Here is a 19190-nt window from a genome sequence, read left to right on the forward strand (position 1 = left end):
CAGAATATATATTGCGCAGTGGATGTAAGTATTTCAAGCTTCTTAAAAAGATTCCTGCATGTGGCTCTAGGATGGACTCCACACATGATCCTTATGGCTCTTTTTTGTACACACAGTACTTTTTTAGCCAGTGGCTGATTTCCCCAAAATATAATTCCAAATGCCATAATTGCATGAAAGTAACCATAATACGCTGACTTCATGGTTTCCATATTTCTATAAGAAGAAACAATGCGCAATGCGTATGTTGCTGAACTTAGTCTTTTGCACAGATCCACGATGTGGTTTGACCAATTCAGTTTGCTATCAGTATGCAAGCCTAGGTATTTTGAGGAATCTACCCTGGTTATTGTCTGCTCACCTACCTTTACAAATATTTCCTCATCTTTGGATGTTTTGTGGAACTGAATGTAGTTTGTTTTACAGTAATTTAAATTAAGACCATTAATGTTGAACCAGTTCACAGTTTCATTTAAAACCTTATTTGCCATTACCTCAAGCTTATCTACTGAATTATCAATAAGTAGTGTAGTGTCATCCGCGAAAATGGTGAATCTACAATATTCCGTAGAGAGAGGAAGATCATTTATAAATATAATAAAAAGTAGGGCCCAGAACTGAGCCCTGTGGCACTCCACATGCGATGGTACCCCATTCTGAAGATACTGGGACACCATCTTGACTATCTACTACAACTTTTTGTTTCCTGTTTGACAGATATGAGTCGAGCCATTTCCCTGCTGCACTACTTATACGGAGATGTGCAGCTTTTTGTAAAAGAATTTGGTGATTTACACAGCCAAATGCTTTTGTTAGGTCGTACTGTTGAACGATGCCAGCTGCCACTAAGTCTGGAAACATTTCTAAATTTCAGAACAGTTTTTGCAAGAGATCACTTCCACAAATGACAGCACCACCAACCACGACCAACTCTTAAATAGCACACAGACAATATTTGCTTATTTGAATAATTCATTGCAATTATTTCTACTTTGAAGCATAGTTGTGGGATCTGTTTAAAAAGTGCCAAAGTTTTTCGGAAGAATTTCTTATATACGTTATAACTATTATGAAATGGACAGGAGGTGAATAGCTTCTGCTGTTTCTTATGTTGATTAATAGAAGCAGTATTTCTGAATATATTGGACTTTGAGGATTCCATTTGTATGTACAATTTTTTGATGAGCTAATTTTGTCAGATGTTATATGCAGTGGTCTTGATATGCGTTCTGCCTGGAATCAAACCACACTTTGTTTTTTACAGTGCTCCACTATCTATGCCAGAGTTCAACTCGCAATACCTGTTACAACTTTTGATGCATATTTATTTCCCAATGCCAAGCTGATATTCCATGAAGTGAATGTCCTCATGGTATTTTTAACCTAGCAAATGAGATTCAGTGGAATATTAACAGATAGAGTAAGATTGTAAGCAGTGCTAGGTTTTATGATACTATAATTTTAATGGACTCCTTTATTAATGTCCTATAGATCTGGAGTTTACAGCGCAATACTGATCTTGGTGCATCTCATGCCATGATTAAATTCCAGGCAGTGCTCTCTGACAACTGATCTCCCCTCCCCCCCCCCTCCCCCTTTCTTTTTGGTTGCCTCCATTGGGTGTGTTGCCGATATTTTGTGTTTCCCTGCTGAACTAAGCTATTTTAAAAGGTAGAGAATTTGAGTACCAGGGAAGCAGAATGTAACTGAATTTAATCCTGTCTACATTAAAGAAAACAGTTAATAACACATGAAGAAGGTGGCACACTGTATTGAGCCCAGTTCTGTTTTTACTGTAGGCAAATGACCTAAACTTAAAAATACATCAATTTTCAGATGACATCAGTGTCTTATTAAGACAGAATACTATAGAAATACTTGAAAAGTTCATTAACAGGGTGTATGTATACAAGCTGGGACAACCAGGAAATATGGGATAAACGTGGGAATTATTTTCATCGAGGAAACATGCAGGAATTCATCATTGTTTTAGTTTCCAATTAAATTTTTGTAATTTTGACTGGTAAGAACTGATACTCAAATGAAGAATTTTACTTTAGCCACTACTGCAGAGTAATATTGCAGCAATAAAATATAAATGAGAGAGCAACACCAAAATAAAACTTAAGTTGCAGAGAAAATGTGGCATTTACAACAACAAAACATAGTGCACACACAAGCGTTAGTAGACAGCAAGATGTGTTAGTGTTGAGGACGAAAACTGTGCAATACTTGATAACAACAAACTGCTTTCAACGGGCATGACGTCACAACTGTTTACGTTTCTAACAAGTCACGGGAAAATATTATAATTGTAATTTGAGAATTTTCTTTTATGCAAAACGAATTATGTAACGTGTGAGAGTGAGTGATGAATGTCTTAAATCACGTAGTGTTTGACTCTCATTTGTAGCTTTATACTTTGAGGATCAACCATTAGAAAAATTACAGGCCCAGAAGACCAGCCATTTAAGCCATTACTTAAAATTTTACGTGCACATTTGTTTTGACTTAGCTTAAAGGGTAACACATGCTAAAAATACCATGCAATAACAAAGGGAAAAAAAGTATAATTATCCTCAAAAAAAAAAAAAAGGTGACATGAGTTTTGAGCAATTTCACACATAATTGGCTTTTCCGTGGACAAGTTGAAGTGCTTAACAGAACATGTAATTCAGCCAGGTAACATACAAAATCTTTGGTGCACAGCAGTGAAATTTATAATAATGCTTGTCAATAATTTTCAGCTGCTGCAATTTAAGTTGTGCTCGTAGGATCCTGCCTAACCACACCTTCGAAGAAAAAAAAGCAGCAAAATATTTTTGATGACTTGTGTTACATTTAAAGGCTTAGCTATTCTTGTAGCTATACTGTATGTATATTAATTTAAACCATTAGCTTTTCCTATTTGTGTGTTCGCACTACTTAACAGCGATGTTGCTTGGCTGGCTACATTACATGTCCTTTGCTCTGAATATCTGTTATCATTGCCTGGTGAGATCACATGACATGAGCTATGATAGCTGACAAAAGCACTTCCCAGTCTCGATTTTAGTGTGTCGAAAGCTACCATGCTGTATTTGGAGAAACTCATACTTTTGCTTTCATAATAAGAAAATATACAGTGTACATGTTCCCACACATGAAAGATCTTTCCAAAATATGTTTTTTCATAAAGTGCTGGGAACTTCTGCAGCGGTGTATAAAACCTTTACCATTCAAAGGACTGAAAGTTTTACAGCTCCAAGGGAAAGTATATTGTCACTTAACATGGAAAAAATATACTTTCGCCTGGAAAAGAGTGTACTTTTAACTTGGAGATCTGTAAAAAACTCAGGAATATTTTTCTTGTATGTGTATACACCCTGATCAAGGCTTTAACAGAGGATATGGTAGAGTACTTTGATGCAAACAACTTAAAATTTTAAGTCTTGAAAAAAACTGTTTCAATAATATATTTACCACATAGATTAGGACACCGAATAATCCTCATTAAACTAAATGCGCAAACAATTGCCAAAACAGTGCATGCAAAAAATTTAGATGTTTTTATGTAACAGAACCTGAAATGGATACACTGACAGACTATATTAATAGAAAATTGAACACAACATGTGTCATAAACTCAATACTAAGAAATTGTCTCTTGTGTAACCATATCAGGGCCAGATATGTTGCATATATTAACTCAACATTGAAATGTTGAATAATATTTTGGGGGAACTCAGAAGCAACTTAGAAATTGTTCAGGCAACATAAATATATCATTATATTAATGAAGGAGTGGACAAAACTTAACATTTAGGTTGCTATGCTGAATGGCACAAAAATGCAACACTTCAATTTGTTAAAATTTTTATTTTAAATTCCAGTAATTTTTATGATTACTAGTCTACATTTTATGATAAAATATTGTGACACAGTATCATCTAGGTGTTTACAATGAGAAAAGATGATTATAAACAAATTAAGCCAAAGATATGGAAATAGCATGAATGGATTCATGTTTAAAGCAAATTTTGATGAAATGCCTGAAGTTAAAGCAGCGCTGTTTTGGTTTCCTGTGCTTCGCACTTCACTTTGCAGACCTCTATTCACATCTTCCAAGAGCATGTATTCCCTTCTCTTACACCAATCACAACATCCAACGTCTTAGGCAGGCTTCTTATTATTGCTGCAAAGTCCTCATGAGGAATCATCTCCAATTCTTTCAGAATGGCCTGTGAGGTTTTTGAATAATGCTGACAGGCTCCTATGCCCGACTGGTCCCAAACATGCTAATTCAAATCAGGGCTTCGAGCAGGCCAAGCCTGATATGAATCTCCACTTCATCCAAGAACTCTTGCATAATTCTCACACGTGGGCATGTATTGTCATGTATTAGTGTAAAACCATCAGCAATAATTGGAGTAAAAGACACAACATACTCCAAAAGGATTTCCTCCACATACCAGTGTGCTGTGAGGCTCCCATGCTCTGCAAAGACCAAATCTGTCTTTGCAGTCACATAGATTCATGCCCACACCATCAAAGAACCATCCTGAAAAGGCATCTCTCTACCATTCTGCCTTAATAACCTCACTGTCCATGGGACATTTATCTCTAATCTTCTTTCCTTCTGTCAGGTGACTGCAGGTCAAATCATTATTCATTGATGAACACCACTTGCTTCCATTGTTGTACTCTTCAGCCACGATATCCCCTTGTGCAACATAGTTGAGCTGTGCGATGTTCTGTGGTAAGTTCTGGACCTGTAGCAGGCTTTCTGGATTGAAGATTGGCTTCTTTCAGTCCTCTTCAGATGCAGTAACAGCGGCAGACAGGTTGTAGCTTAGCTACTAAATTTGATTTCTTCATCAGAGCATACAAGGCCCCCCCCCCCCCCTCCCCCATATCTCTCTCTCTCTCTCTCTCTCTCTCTCTCTCTCTCTCACACACACACACACACACACACACACACACACACACACACACACACACACACACTTTGTGTGTGTGTGTGTGTGTGTGTGTGTGTGTGTGTGTGTGTGTGTGTGTGTGTGTGTGTGTGTGTGTTTTTGGGGGGGAGGGGTGTGCACAGTAACCCGATGCGTTGCTTTGTATTGCATTGCATTGTGTGCTGTGTTTGTAACACCAAGTGAGGTGGCACAGTGGTTATCACACAGGACTTGCATTCGGGAGGAGGATGGCTCAAACCTGCATCTGGCTGTCGTGATTTAGGTTTTTTGTGATTTCTCTAATCGCTTCAGGCAAATTATGATGGTTCCTTTGAAAGGGCACAGCCATCTTCCTTCCCCAACGATCCCTAATCCAATGGGATGGATGACCTTGATGTTTGGTCCTCTCCCCCAAATCAATCAACCAATCAACCAACCAACCAACCAACCTTCTCTCTCTCTGCTGCTCAGTGTTGCTAGTTGCGAGTGCATGTCTTTTTTCATTCCACTGTCTGTAAAATTTACACATGCACAACACACTGTAGATAACATGTAGTATTTCCTTGTGAAGGGGTGTTTGTAGTTCATGAATTGTACCATAAATGGTGAGGTGAAATTGTGACTGATGCAAGAAGTATTTTTTAACTGAAATACATTAAGTGGAGACGAAAGTAAACCTCGTCATGGATTAATACACTCCTGGAAATGGAAAAAAGAACACATTGACACCGGTGTGTCAGACCCACCATACTTGCTCCGGACACTGCGAGAGGGCTGTACAAGCAATGATCACACGCACGGCACAGCGGACACACCAGGAACTGCGGTGTTGGCCGTCGAATGGCGCTAGCTGCGCAGTATTTGTGCACCGCCGCCGTCAGTGTCAGCCAGTTTGCCGTGGCATACGGAGCTCCATCGCAGTCTTTAACACTGGTAGCATGCCGCGACAGCGTGGACGTGAACCGTATGTGCAGTTGACGGACTTTGAGCGAGGGCGTATAGTGGGCATGCGGGAGGCCGGGTGGACATACCGCCGAATTGCTCAACACGTGGGGCGTGAGGTCTCCACAGTACATCGATGTTGTCGCCAGTGGTCGGCGGAAGGTGCACGTGCCCGTCGACCTGGGACCGGACCGCAGCGACGCACGGATGCACGCCAAGACCGTAGGATCCTACGCAGTGCCGTAGGGGACCGCACCGCCACTTCCCAGCAAATTAGGGACACTGTTGCTCCTGGGGTATCGGCGAGGACCATTCGCAACCGTCTCCATGAAGCTGGGCTACGGTCCCGCACACCGTTAGGCCGTCTTCCGCTCACCGTTAGGCCGTCTTCCGCTCACGCCCCAACATCGTGCAGCCCGCCTCCAGTGGTGTCGCGACAGGCGTGAATGGAGGGACGAATGGAGACGTGTCATCTTCAGCGATGAGAGTCGCTTCTGCCTTGGTGCCAATGATGGTCGTATGCGTGTTTGGCGCCGTGCAGGTGAGCGCCACAATCAGGACTGCATACGACCGAGGCACACAGGGCCAACACCCGGCATCATGGTGTGGGGAGCGATCTCCTACACTGGCCGTACACCACTGGTGACCGTCGAGGGGACACTGAATAGTGCACGGTACATCCAAACCGTCATCGAATCCATCGTTCTACCATTCCTAGACCGGCAAGGGAACTTGCTGTTCCAACAGGACAATGCACGTCCGCATATATCCCGTGCCACCCAACGTGCTCTAGAAGGTGTAAGTCAACTACCCTGGCCAGCAAGATCTCCGGATCTGTCCCCCATTGAGCATGTTTGGGACTGGATGAAGCGTCGTCTCACGCGGTCTGCACGTCCAGCACGAACGCTGGTCCAACTGAGGCGCCAGGTGGAAATGGCATGGCAAGCCGTTCCACAGGACTACATCCAGCATCTCTACGATCGTCTCCATGGGAGAATAGCAGCCTGCATTGCTGCGAAAGGTGGATATACACTGTACTAGTGCCAACATTGTGCATGCTCTGTTGCCTGTGTCTATGTGCCTGTGGTTCTGTCAGTGTGATCATGTGATGTATCTGACCCCAGGAATGTGTCAATAAAGTTTCCCCTTCCTGGGACAATGAATTCACGGTGTTCTTATTTCAATTTCCGGGAGTGTATATAACGAGAAAGATACAGATATTCTTGTGATTTTTTGACATGAACATTTTCTTTGGATTCACTTGTACTTAAACAAGTGGAAAGTAAGTCATGCTTAACAATTGAGTTTGCTTTAAATTGGGGGTTTTCTTCATTTTGTACTGTTAGACTTGCTTAGAGGAGCTGCTGCGTACCAGTGATGTGTCTTTTGACACACGGGCTACTATTTCTTATATATTTTATGCAGGTAGTAGTATACCATTAGAAGCTTCACTAGTTCTACTTTCTTTACTATATGGAATATGAAATAAGTGATTTTTCATTGATATTTATTAAACTGCTTGCATACTTTTAAATTTTTTGTAAGAATAGTCTGTGATAATGCTACTGTATTGCTGCAGTTTTGAACACAAGAAGATAGAACTTTTATTTACTCACAGTTCTAATTTAAATAATTTTGTTGGCATTTTAAATTTATTTAAGTAATTTGTGGCTAGTGCAGTGCAGAACATAGACGTAGATGGCATACGTATGCAATGTAGAATCATAGCCATGGCCAACTCTGCAGTTACAGTAACATACATAATTCTTGATACATTGCTTTAATGAACGAACTGTTACTTTCATTGAAATTTGTGTGATATTATTTTAGGAATATGTGAGTTGAATATTAGCATTTTGCACACGCAACATTTGTTCTTTTGTTTGTTTGTTTCAGATTGTCAGCTGCCACCACGTGATCGCTTTTATCAATTTTGTTATATAAATGCCGGAAAAATTTGTGGTGCCAGCCTTCCTTTCAGTTTTCAAAAAGAAGTTAATGTTAATGCAGAAGATCAGCATACAGCATTGTACTTGAGGAATAATTCTTCAGTTGGTGCCTCAGCACAAATAAGTATTGTATCCACTGGACGGGATTGCCAAGTCACAGTATCAGCCGACTATCCACAGAACTTCACCGTGTCTTCTAATGATGGCAGAAATAATGTCATCCATCTTGTCCCAAAAAAACCATCTGAATACCCTCAGAATCTCTCTCTGAATTCTAATGAAGGCAGAAATACCACCACCCATCTTGGAACTCTGAGAACAGCGGAATATCCACAAAATCTTACTGTGGCTTCTAATGAAGGCAGAACCAATGTCACACATCTTGGACGTACAAGTGATGAACTTTTACAAACAAATACAGCAGAAACTGAAGTAACAAGTAGCGAACAGACTGCTCCACTGTCACTGAATAAGAAGCAGAAAAATACGAGTGATGTATCTTTGAAAAGTATGTCTAAAGATTATAATACTCCAGCAGTTGCTTCCACATCTCAAGGGGCGGACAGTGCAGAAATAGCGGTATCATCTTTTGTCTACATTCCAAGTGGCAGTAATGACTCGGTACTAATTGTCATTTCATTTATTTTCTCTAGAAACTTATGGAGATGTTAATTTTTTATTTTTGCTTTGATACTTTTGTTTGTTACAATTTGTGTTGTATATAGTAAATGAATAGTACTGTGCCACCAAATCCTGTATTTAACTTGTTCATGAGGTGGGAGATCTGAGAACTTCTATATAATAACTATTCATGAAATTTTTAACAAAATGTAGGAATGATTGAGGCAGGATGTCTAGATTCAGGATTGTTGATCTTGAATATAGTGCAGAGTTTAATTCAGCATTTAATTTGAATAATTTTGTATAATTTTGTATAATTTTTTTGTTTTTGTTTTCAGGGCAATGTTCAAAATATCGCACAATCAGCAAACACAAATAATGATGGTAGGGGACGATTTATCTCAATGGAAAGTGAGAAACGGATGTTAGCGTCAACAGTAAATACATTCAGTGAGGTAAAACTAACAACATAAAGTGATACTCCTTAGTTCTTTCATTCACTAGGGACTTAATAGATCTGTGTGTATTTGTTATGTTTGCTTTCCCTTGGTCTGTTTCCTTTGTACTTTAGACCTTTATCTTGTATATTGAAAATAAACTGATTATTTTATTCTGAGTTGGAAGTGAACAATGCTGTCCCTTTGTGGTATGTGTATACATTTGTTAACTATATTTATGTGGTGAGAACATCATGGTAAGAAATGATTTAAAGCTACTTGGGGATGATAAGTAAAAGATTGTGAGAAGAACAAGAGTATTTTTTAGCTCCTTGATAAAGATGAGTCGTGTACAGGCACGTAAAAAAAGAGCAGCTATTTTTGTGTACTTGAGAACTAAATTTAATTGTGGAGTCTTTCAATAGATAGCACATGTACATGATAATCAATGTTCATAACTTTAATATTGAATTGGGTGGGTGAAGCTGTAATTTAGAATGGGAAAAGTGGGATTTCTGGAGTTAAGGAGAAGAGAGGACAGAGATATGGGGGTCTAGACAAGTGAAGCAAAAGATGATACAGTGTGATGACAAAATTAAATCAGAGTAAAGAAATGTGTCTGTAGTGGGGGAAGAGCAGAATTGGGGAATGAAAAATAAATGGAAAAGGGAAAGATGAAAAATAGGAAATAACAGAAAACAAAAATGCCTAGAAAACAGTAAAGTTTTTCTGAATACACTTTAATAACCAAAAGACTGAAGACTATTTGGTCTGAAGAATTAAGTGAAGATCGTGAAGTGAGACTGCTGCAGCTCAAGAACATCAGGCTTGAATTTGCTCTTTGGAAACTCTTCTGAAAGCAAGGCATGACATAACCGGTGGAGAGTGTCATGCGTTATCTTGCTCCTCAGAAACCTTCACTCACAGAGACTTGAAGTTACTTCCCTCCTATGTAACATCACAGAAATGGAATTTTTTATGGGAAGCAGGGCAGACAAGTGAGTTTTTATATCCTGAATCCTACTTATTTGTAACACTTTATCATTTCCCTTTAAACATGTACAGCTCCCAGATAAGAAAAATGTAGAACAACTCTTGCATTGTTCACCCTTTATTACAGATATTTTGATTACTAGCTGGGAAGCCCAGTGTTGCCTGGGTATTTATTTATAGCTGTGGCTGAGACTTCATATGAATGGAATTTATTTTTGACTTATAAAGCATCTTTGTATACAATGTTTGAATTAGTATGATTGGGGATGTGAATGAACATGGGAGTGAGCCACATAGAGCTGGCCTTGTGGAAAGCAACTGACACTAAGGTCCACACCCACAGCACCCAGGTGTCTGACCTCGTGCTTTGTTTATTGTCATGGCATAGCATAAGCTCACTCGAGATTTTCAGAAATAAGTGGGATTCATGGTATAAAAACTTGCTTGCGTGACCTGCTTCCCATAAAAAATTCTACTGCTGTGATGTCACATTGGAGGGAAGGTAATTTTAAGCCTCTATGAGTGATGGGTTCTAAGCACTGAGACAATGGCTGATACTTTCAATCAGAGTTACAATGTGCCTTGCTTTTGGAAGGAATTTCCAAAGAGCGAGTTAAAGCCTGGCATTCTCGAGCCGCAGCAATCACGATCTTCACTGAATTCTGCAGACTACATAGTCCTCAGTCTTTTAGGAGTATTCAGAGAGAGAGACTCAATTATTTTCTAGGCATTTTTATTTGTAAACAAAACAAAATTAAAATGAAATGAGTAGACACTCAAATCACAGAACAAGCTTAATAAATTTGTTTTCCCTAGCAGAGAACATAAATAAAACCTACCGAAAGAAACAAAGCAATGGCATTAAATTTTTAGTACACAAAGCAAAATCAGTAAATCCGTATAGCCTGGCCCAGTAAATGTGCTGTTAATTTGTATTTGTAAAGATCATATTGGGGTACTTATTTCTGTCACTTACATAAACTTTCAAAAATATGTGTCACCCAGTTAACAAACAACAGCACCATCAACTGTTCTTTGGTGTACTATTGCTTCTTTTGTGTACAGCACCATGATGTTTAAACATCTGAACTTCTAAGCAGAGCAGTTGATTCTAGGAACACTTTGAATTTATCTTTCTGCATGTTCAGATTCTGATTTTGATATGTTGTTCCAAGCTGTGATCAGGTTAGCTGTGAAAACCCCATAAAAATTTGTGTAGTAGTAACAACAGCAATAATAATAATAGTAATAATAATAATAATAATAATAATAATGTGTCATCCAGGATTATCCAGGAGTCATACCACGCAATATCCACCAGTACATCAACGCAATACAGCTACATCCAAACATATATACACACACACACACACAACTACAGAAATCTGTAATTATTGATACATGTAAGTGGTAACAGACAAGCAACACTACGCAAAATAACCACAGAAATCAGTGTGGGACGTATGAACAAGATATCCGTTAGGACAGTGTGGCAAAATTTGTTGTTAAAGGGCTATGGCAGCAGACAAATGATGTGACACCTGCAGCAACTCTCCAGGGCTTGTGACCATATGAGTGGACTCTATATGACAGGAAAATCATGGCCTGGTCAGATGAGTCCTGATTTCAGTAGGTAAGAGCTGATGATAGGGTTAGTGTGTGGTGCAGACCCCAAGAAGCCATGGAACGAAGTTGTCAACAAAGCACTGTGCAAGCTGTTGGTGGATCCATAATAGTGTGGGCTGTGCTTAGATGGAATGGACTGGGTCCTCTGATCTTACTGTATCCATTGATTATTGACTGGAAATGGTTATTTTCGGCTACTTGGAGACCATCTACAGCCATTCATGGATTTCTTGTTCCCAAACAATGGTGGAATTGTTACTGGCCCACAATTGCTTATGACTGGTTTGAAGAACATTCAGGACAATTTGAGCTAATGATTTGACCACCCAGATTGCCTGATGTGAATCCCATCGAATATTTATGGGATATAATTGAGAGGTCAGTCCATGCACAACATCCTGCACTAGCAACACTCTCACATTTATGGATGGCTATAGAGGCAGCATGGCTCAATTTTTCTGCAGGGGACTTCCAACAACTTGTTGATTCCATGCCACATAGAGTTGCTCCACTATGCTGGGCAAAAAGAGTCAGACATGATATTAGGATGCATCCTATGACTTTTTTCACCACTGTGTATATATACCATACTCCTTCATCAGATAAGCCAGTTACATCAACTGTCTCGTGCATCTTTAGTCATTGATTGTTCAGGACATGTTGTGCACTTTCTCAAAGGTTCCACGTTTGGATGCAGTTTCTGGTTCTTCGCTGAAATCATCTTTGAGGAGAAATACGGCGGTGCTTGAATTCAGCTGCTTAGTTCTTATTCTTAAATAGTGAAATAAGACTTGCGATGGTAAATCTTCAGCAGCCTCAAATGAATTTTTGGTGGCAATAAACTGTCTAAACAGAGAATTTTATGATGGCTTTGATGTCATTGCCATTTCTGTGCCAGGGCAAGAAATTTTCTCCTTACCCCATAATATGAGTGAGCAGCGGCTCTTAGTGGTTATCTCCACACTACTTTTTTAACCACAATTATTTCTGAACCAATTACTTTGGGAAGTTTGTATAGTTTGCAGCATAACTTTACATTCTGTAAACAAATCAAATTAACTCTCCTATTATTATTATTATTATTATTATTTATTTTTGTTGTTGTTGTTGATAATCAGTTAAACTTAGTGCCCAAAACCTATTTATGTTAAAATTTTACCATGTTAATGTTTTTCAGCATTTTTAGTTCTGATTTTTCTTATGGTACTTCTTGATTTAGGTAAATTGTAAGAATAATTGAATTTTAGTACTTACAGGAAAATGCTAACTTGAGAGCTCATCTAAACTGTGAAGTGAACAAAAATCGGTCCCTTATGGAGAACTTGAGGAGACTCGAAGCAGAAATAAAGAGACAGGTGCATCAGTATGACATAGCTCGCCAGAACAACTTGGTGGCAAGTATTAATTTTCAGCCATAGCATATGAGCCCATTGAAGCTAATAGTCTCCATTGACAATTAGAGTTATTGTGATTTTTAATAAGCTTTCTTCAATTTTAGGTGGTTGCAGAATTGGGGAATGAGCTTGATAATTGCAAGAAGCGGATTGTAGAGTTATATAGTATCATCACTGATAAGGAAATGACAATAGCGTACTTATGTCAGAGTTTTGGTGGTGTAAATGAACGTGATTTTGCTGTAAGTAACCAGCAGTATATATCACATATTGTTCTAAGAAAAATGAATTGGCAGTCAGTAAACTGTGCTTTTAGTGTGTTTGCAAAGGTATAAAATTCACTAGTAGCAACTGTCCAAAATATGAGCATATTACAGAATTTATCACCTTATCAAGTAATCTATGTTAAGATCTTTTTAAAATCTGTGGCTTGTTGGGACTTTATCTCCAGTTTATACTTTGACATCTGAAATAAGCACTGCAATTGTATGGAAGTATACTTGGACAGATCTACGCTGGGAAATTTCCTTAAGGTGCACGCCCAAAGGAAGCAGGTAACTCACATATTGGGTGAAAGTGTGAGCCTGCTTGAAGCAGTGCAACAGATCTCTACATTTTATATAGTGGGACAAGCATACGGTAGCAGAAGGATGGCAGGATCAGCTGGCTACCCAAAATAATCAAAACATTCTTTCCCCACTTCAGTGGCCAGTGGCCAACTCACTATACCAGAAGAACAGTAGCATTGCACATGCTGGCTGATCTGCAGTCTTACAAAAATGATCTGAAAGAAACTGTTCAGTAAAAAAGGTAATTCTTTTGCATTCTATAGCCCCATGTGGCGTGGTGAACTTGCCTACCTTTCTATAAATGCACATAGTTATTCATATGTTTTGAAATTAAGTAACCCATCACATGAAAGTCGAATAGTTTGCAGTAAAAAATATGAGTTGACACAGTTGGTTAGGTGCAAAATCATCAGGTACAAAATGTAGCTGACATATTGAATTTCTTTTTTTAAACATGGGACAAGATATTATTCCTTCAGTCTCAAGAAAATGAATTACATGTAGTGCACAAGGGTGAACTATTCATAACCACTATCATATTTCATAAGTGGCTGAAGATACCAAAATGAGATTCTAACAGTCAATGTCACGTAAAAAGGAGCATTTTGCCATATGGTTAATATGTGAAACTTTCTTGTCTACTGTGATACAGAAGTAATTGTAGGTCTTTTTGCCAATGAAATAATGTAATATTCTAAGGGCCACCAATAGTGGTGAAAAGAATTTGTCAAGGTTCCAAACAATATAAGTGAAGAAATTACAAATTTATTTATCCACCAATGATGAGCTTTTTCATAAGTTGTGGACTTGTCTTATGATCTGCTTAAGGATTCTGTTGCTATTGCAACTGCATTAGCATGCTAGTAAAAATGAAGTTGTGTAAACTGCACTTTGTTTTGGCAAATGAAGCAGAATCTCACATGAGTACAAGAGAAATGTATTATTTTACAATGGACCAACTACCACATTGTGCAGAAAGAAAGCTGAGAGTAAAAAATGAATTATATGGTTCCTTATGCAACTGGAAAATGGTGGCCAGAACTTGAAGAGCAAACTGAATGAGATTTTTTAATGTTCTGAATAAAGTGAATGGAATAGATGATGTAATTAAAAAATTTAGATAATATGATTTCTTACCTGCAGTTTTTATTCCATAAATAAACACAATATACAGGGCAAAATACCTAATGTTTTCACCTAAAATGTTAAGGGAAGATGAAACGTATTGGTGATTTGTTTTGATCTTCACAATTACACTTTGCAATGTACTCATAAAATAATGACCAGTGCCTTTTCATAACCTTATTAACAACTGAATATGGACGTAAACTTCGATTTAGCAAATGGAAATATCATTTATTTCCTTGCAGATAAATTGAGTGATGTAACTAGTTTGTAGGTCTGACAGAAAATTATAGAGTAAAAATGAATTTAAAATTTGAGTTTCCTGATGTCCTAAATGACACTGCACAGAGATTTGTGGCACTTTCATCATTAAAATGCTTAATCACAATTACCTCATAAGTAACATATTGCCCATAAAAAGGTAAAAGTGCAGTGAAGTCAGTGTCAGCATGGTAAAGTTTGTTAGGTGAAATGCAGAAAGTAATTTACTCTTTGTTATTTGTAAAGCACACACATTTGCATTTGTTGAGAACTAGTGAGTGAAAATAAATACTGCTTCTACTTTGTTCTTAACATTCATAATTAAAAAGGGGATCACTACACAAAGAAAACATGATTTTTTTAAAAAGTAGATATTGTGGAAAGCGTGTAGCAAAAAATTGGTTCTACTTCGCTTTATTTAGGTTGTCTGAAGGACAATGCTCAGTAGTTCAAGCTTATCCTGTTTCAGTGAAGCGTTATATCATTGAGAGAGTCATGAACTTCCAGGTTGTGCAAGAACTTCAGAAAACCTGTTGGTCATTGTTTTATGAACCTCGCCTTGTGACTCTGTGTTGGTGAAAATGGTTGAAGATGTTTTAATACATCAGAAAATATTTTAGGTGTAAATCTTAGGAACCAAACCAGATATAACACTCATTTGCCTCCTACTACAGAGTGAATCTGAATTGCAGTAATATCCTCAATAGCTATCCACTACAGTAATGACATTTCTAGGAAAAAATTCCACCAAATAACTCTCTTTTCAAATAGTATCCTCCGTACTTCCAATAACATGATGAACTGTTCTGTAAATCTTATGGCATAATCATGTATAACTATCTTTTGACAGTATAATTCATACCAGAGATGATGAGCAGAGATCAAGAACTTGGACAGCCTATTAACCCGTTTTGTCAGACCATGCAACTTACACTTTTTAGACGGAAACCTTCCCACTTTGAAAAATGAGTCAGTTTCATATTGCTGTCTTGACATTAGAAAGCAGATACCTGTCTAGTATTACCTGATGTATTTCAAGAAACTAAACCATGGAATAAAGTTCAAACTGTGAAGAAGAAAAAAAGGTCAATTCTACTATGTCAGTTCCATTAAATTCGTGATTATGCACTCTGTTAAAGACACTCAGCAGAACTCTACAGGTAAGTACAAATTGTTAGGCATGTTGCTACATAGAACATGATTCATCACTTCATGTGATGCTCTTCCATTATTCTAGCATCCAGCAGTGATCTGTTTTGATGGGTAGTGCACAACTGTAATTGTGGCAAACATTCAGATTTATGCTCATTATTTCTGTACTGCAAATTTCCCACAGAATGTAAGTGTGATCACCCATCAGTGGTATGAGTATTGCCATCAGTTTCTGATGCCTATTGAAAGCCTATGTTAAATTTTCTCTAAAAGGGCTTGCTGCTCTCTTCACAATATTGTTGACATCCACCATGTGATGCAATGCTTGGTGCTGAGGTTTTGTATTTTTATGGTCTTACAATCACTGCATTACTCACAATCAATAACTTCACTGCAAGATAAGTGGTGATGTTGCTGGTGACAGTGCCACTAAAGCAGAGGTACTAAACATGGTTTTCCAAAATTTCTCCACTAAAGAAGATGAAGAAAATATTCCAGAATCTGACCAACTACTACTGCCAACATGAGTAACTTAGAAGTAGATATATGCAGTGTAGCAAAGCAGCCTAAATCATTTAATAAAGGCAAGACCTCCAGCCCCTCCCTTCCCCACTCCAGCCCCTCCCTTCCCCACTCCAGCCCCTCCCTTCCCCACTCCAGCCCCTCCCTTCCCCACTCCAGCCCCTCCCTTCCCCACTCCAGCCCCTCCCTTCCCCACTCCAGCCCCTCCCTTCCCCACTCCAGCCCCTCCTCCTCCTCCTCCTCCTCCTCCTCTCCCCCCTTTCTTCCATAGCCATTTCACCTCCTCGCTAGGTCACCAGCTCGGTAGCCAGTCTGTGGGGTGGGGCTGTCATGTACCCATCTGGCTGAGCCACCTTATACGAAGGGGACCAGACTGCTGGTACCCTGCACTGTGAACTCCTCATGAAAGTCTAGGTGTGGTTGGTTATCTTTTTGGTGCATTGGAACTCCTGGTAATGACTGTTGTGCCAGGCGGCCAAGCAGGAGAGCTTCTGTAAAGTTTGGAAGGTAGGAGACAAGGTACTGGTGGAATTAATGCTGTGAGGACGGGGCGTGAGTCGTGCTTGGGTAGCTCAGTTGGTAGAGCACTTGCCCGCGAAAGGCAAAGGTCCCGAGTTCGAGTCTAGGTCCGGCACACAGTTTTAATCTGCCAGGAAGTTTCATACCAGCGCACACTCCACTGTAGAGTGAAAATTTCATTCTAGTAGTTTGAATTTAGTGATTTGCACAATTCTTCTCTTGTTTATTTATAGCAGGAAACAAAAATTATCTGATATGGTAAAGAGTACAGCAATCAGTCACATATAATGTTTATTGCCCATGGAGATTTGTCACTCTGTGGCCATCTTCAGTGCTAAAGGCCATATAAAGAACCATTTACGATAAGGTAACACCAAAGCCTTATTAAACGTCAGTTGTGTACACTTTAAATGTGAGTCATTCATGAGATACGTACCAGTAAATGTAAGTTAAAACATTAAAACCACTTGTAATGCACACTGTCCTGACTGAACTAATCATGTCAGTTTGATTTCACAGTCACAACAGAGCGTGCTTCAGTGTCCTCTTTACATGTGTGATGCATTGATAACGTGCATTAACATTAGTTTATAATTCATATGTTTTATCATTTTATTTATTATTTTATACTGTCTAAAAACTTAAGCACATAAAATGAAGAAGGTGGTGTAAAAGCAGTGACTAATGTTGTACAGTTATACATGGTAGTAATTTTGTCAACTAACAAGTGACATCAGTTGTAGCTGGATACTTTACAATTAAAGATAGTTTAAAAATACAAAACATCTTGCTCAAAATAGCTAAGTTACTAAAGTTTGTGGACAGACAAGAGTGGTGTTATAAGTTATTGTACCAGGAGCAGTTTGTTAAAAGAACTGGAAGTCTTTCTGGGTTTAAATGCACTCTCTCATAAGTTTCACATGAGAATAATTATAATTTTACACAATTTGGTGTTAACAGTAATACTTTCAACTGTACCATGTAATAATTTGGGAAATACACTACTGGCCATTAAAATTGCTACACCAGGAAGATGTCGTGCTACAGACGCGAAATTGAACCGACAGGAAGTAGATGCTATGATATGCAAATGATTAGCTTTTCAGAGCATTCACACTAGGTTGGCGCCGGTGGTGACATCTACAACGTGCTGACGTGAGGAAAGTTTCCAACCGATTTCTCATACACAAAAAGCAGTTGACCGGCGTTGCCTGGTGAAACGTTGTTGTGATGCCTCGTGTAAGGAGGAGAAATGCGTACCATCACGTTTCTGACTTTGATAAAGATCAGATTGTAGCCTATTGCGATTGTGGTTTATCGTATGGCGACATTGCTGCTCGCGTTGGTCGACATCCAGTAACTGTTAGCAGAATACGGAATCGGTGGGGTCAGGAGGGTAATACGGAACGCCGTGCTGGATCCCAACGGCCTCGTATCACTAGCAATCGAGATCACAGGCATCTTATCCGCATGGCTGTAATGGATCGTGCAGCGACGTCTCGATTCCTGAGTCAGCAGATGGGGATGTTTGCAAGACAGCAACCATCTGCACGAACAGTTCGACGACGTTTGCAGCATAATGGACTATCAGCTCGGAGACCATGGCTGCGGTTACCCTTGACGCTGCATCACAGGCAGGAGTGCCTGCGATGGTGTACTCAATGATGAACCTGGATGCACGAATGGCAAAACGTCATTTTTTTCGGATGAATCCAGGTTCTGTTTTAGGCATCATGATGGTCACATCCATGTTTAGTGACATCGCGGTGAATGCACATTGGAAGCATGTATTCGTCATCGCCATACTGGCGTATCACCCAGCGTGATGGTATGGAGTGCCATTGGTTACACGTCTCTTTGTTCGCATTGACGGCACTTTGAACAGTGGACGTTACATTTCAGATGTGTTATGACCCGTGGCTCTACCCTTCATTCGATCCCTGTGAAACCCTACATTTCAGCAGGATAATGCAACACTTGCATGTTGCAGGTCCTGTACGGGCCTTTCTGGACACAGAAAATGTTCGACTGCTGCCCTGGCCAGCACATTCTCCAGATCTCTCACCAATTGAAAACGTCTGGTCAATGGTGGCCGAGCAACTGGCTCGTCACAATACGCCAGTCACTACTCTTGATGAACTGT

At 39.2% G+C, this 19190-nt stretch overlaps 1 protein-coding gene across 4 annotated transcripts in view; it reads left to right on the forward strand.

Annotated features, from left to right (window-relative positions):
• LOC126248795 (uncharacterized) overlaps positions 1–19190 on the forward strand; it is a 119221-nt gene that overhangs the window by 48463 nt on the left and 51568 nt on the right. For 3 of the 4 annotated variants that reach the window (XM_049950185.1, XM_049950181.1, XM_049950183.1), the window contains 4 exons: positions 7776–8449; positions 8788–8904; positions 12753–12899; positions 13004–13141. In XM_049950185.1, coding sequence (XP_049806142.1) covers positions 7776–8449; positions 8788–8904; positions 12753–12899; positions 13004–13141 — 1076 coding nt within the window. The remainder of the gene's footprint in view (positions 1–7775; positions 8450–8787; positions 8905–12752; positions 12900–13003; positions 13142–19190) is intronic. The other variant, XM_049950182.1, reaches the window with a different exon arrangement.

Source organism: Schistocerca nitens, chromosome 3, assembly GCF_023898315.1.
Source record: "Schistocerca nitens isolate TAMUIC-IGC-003100 chromosome 3, iqSchNite1.1, whole genome shotgun sequence".
NCBI classification, from domain to species: domain Eukaryota; kingdom Metazoa; phylum Arthropoda; class Insecta; order Orthoptera; family Acrididae; genus Schistocerca; species Schistocerca nitens.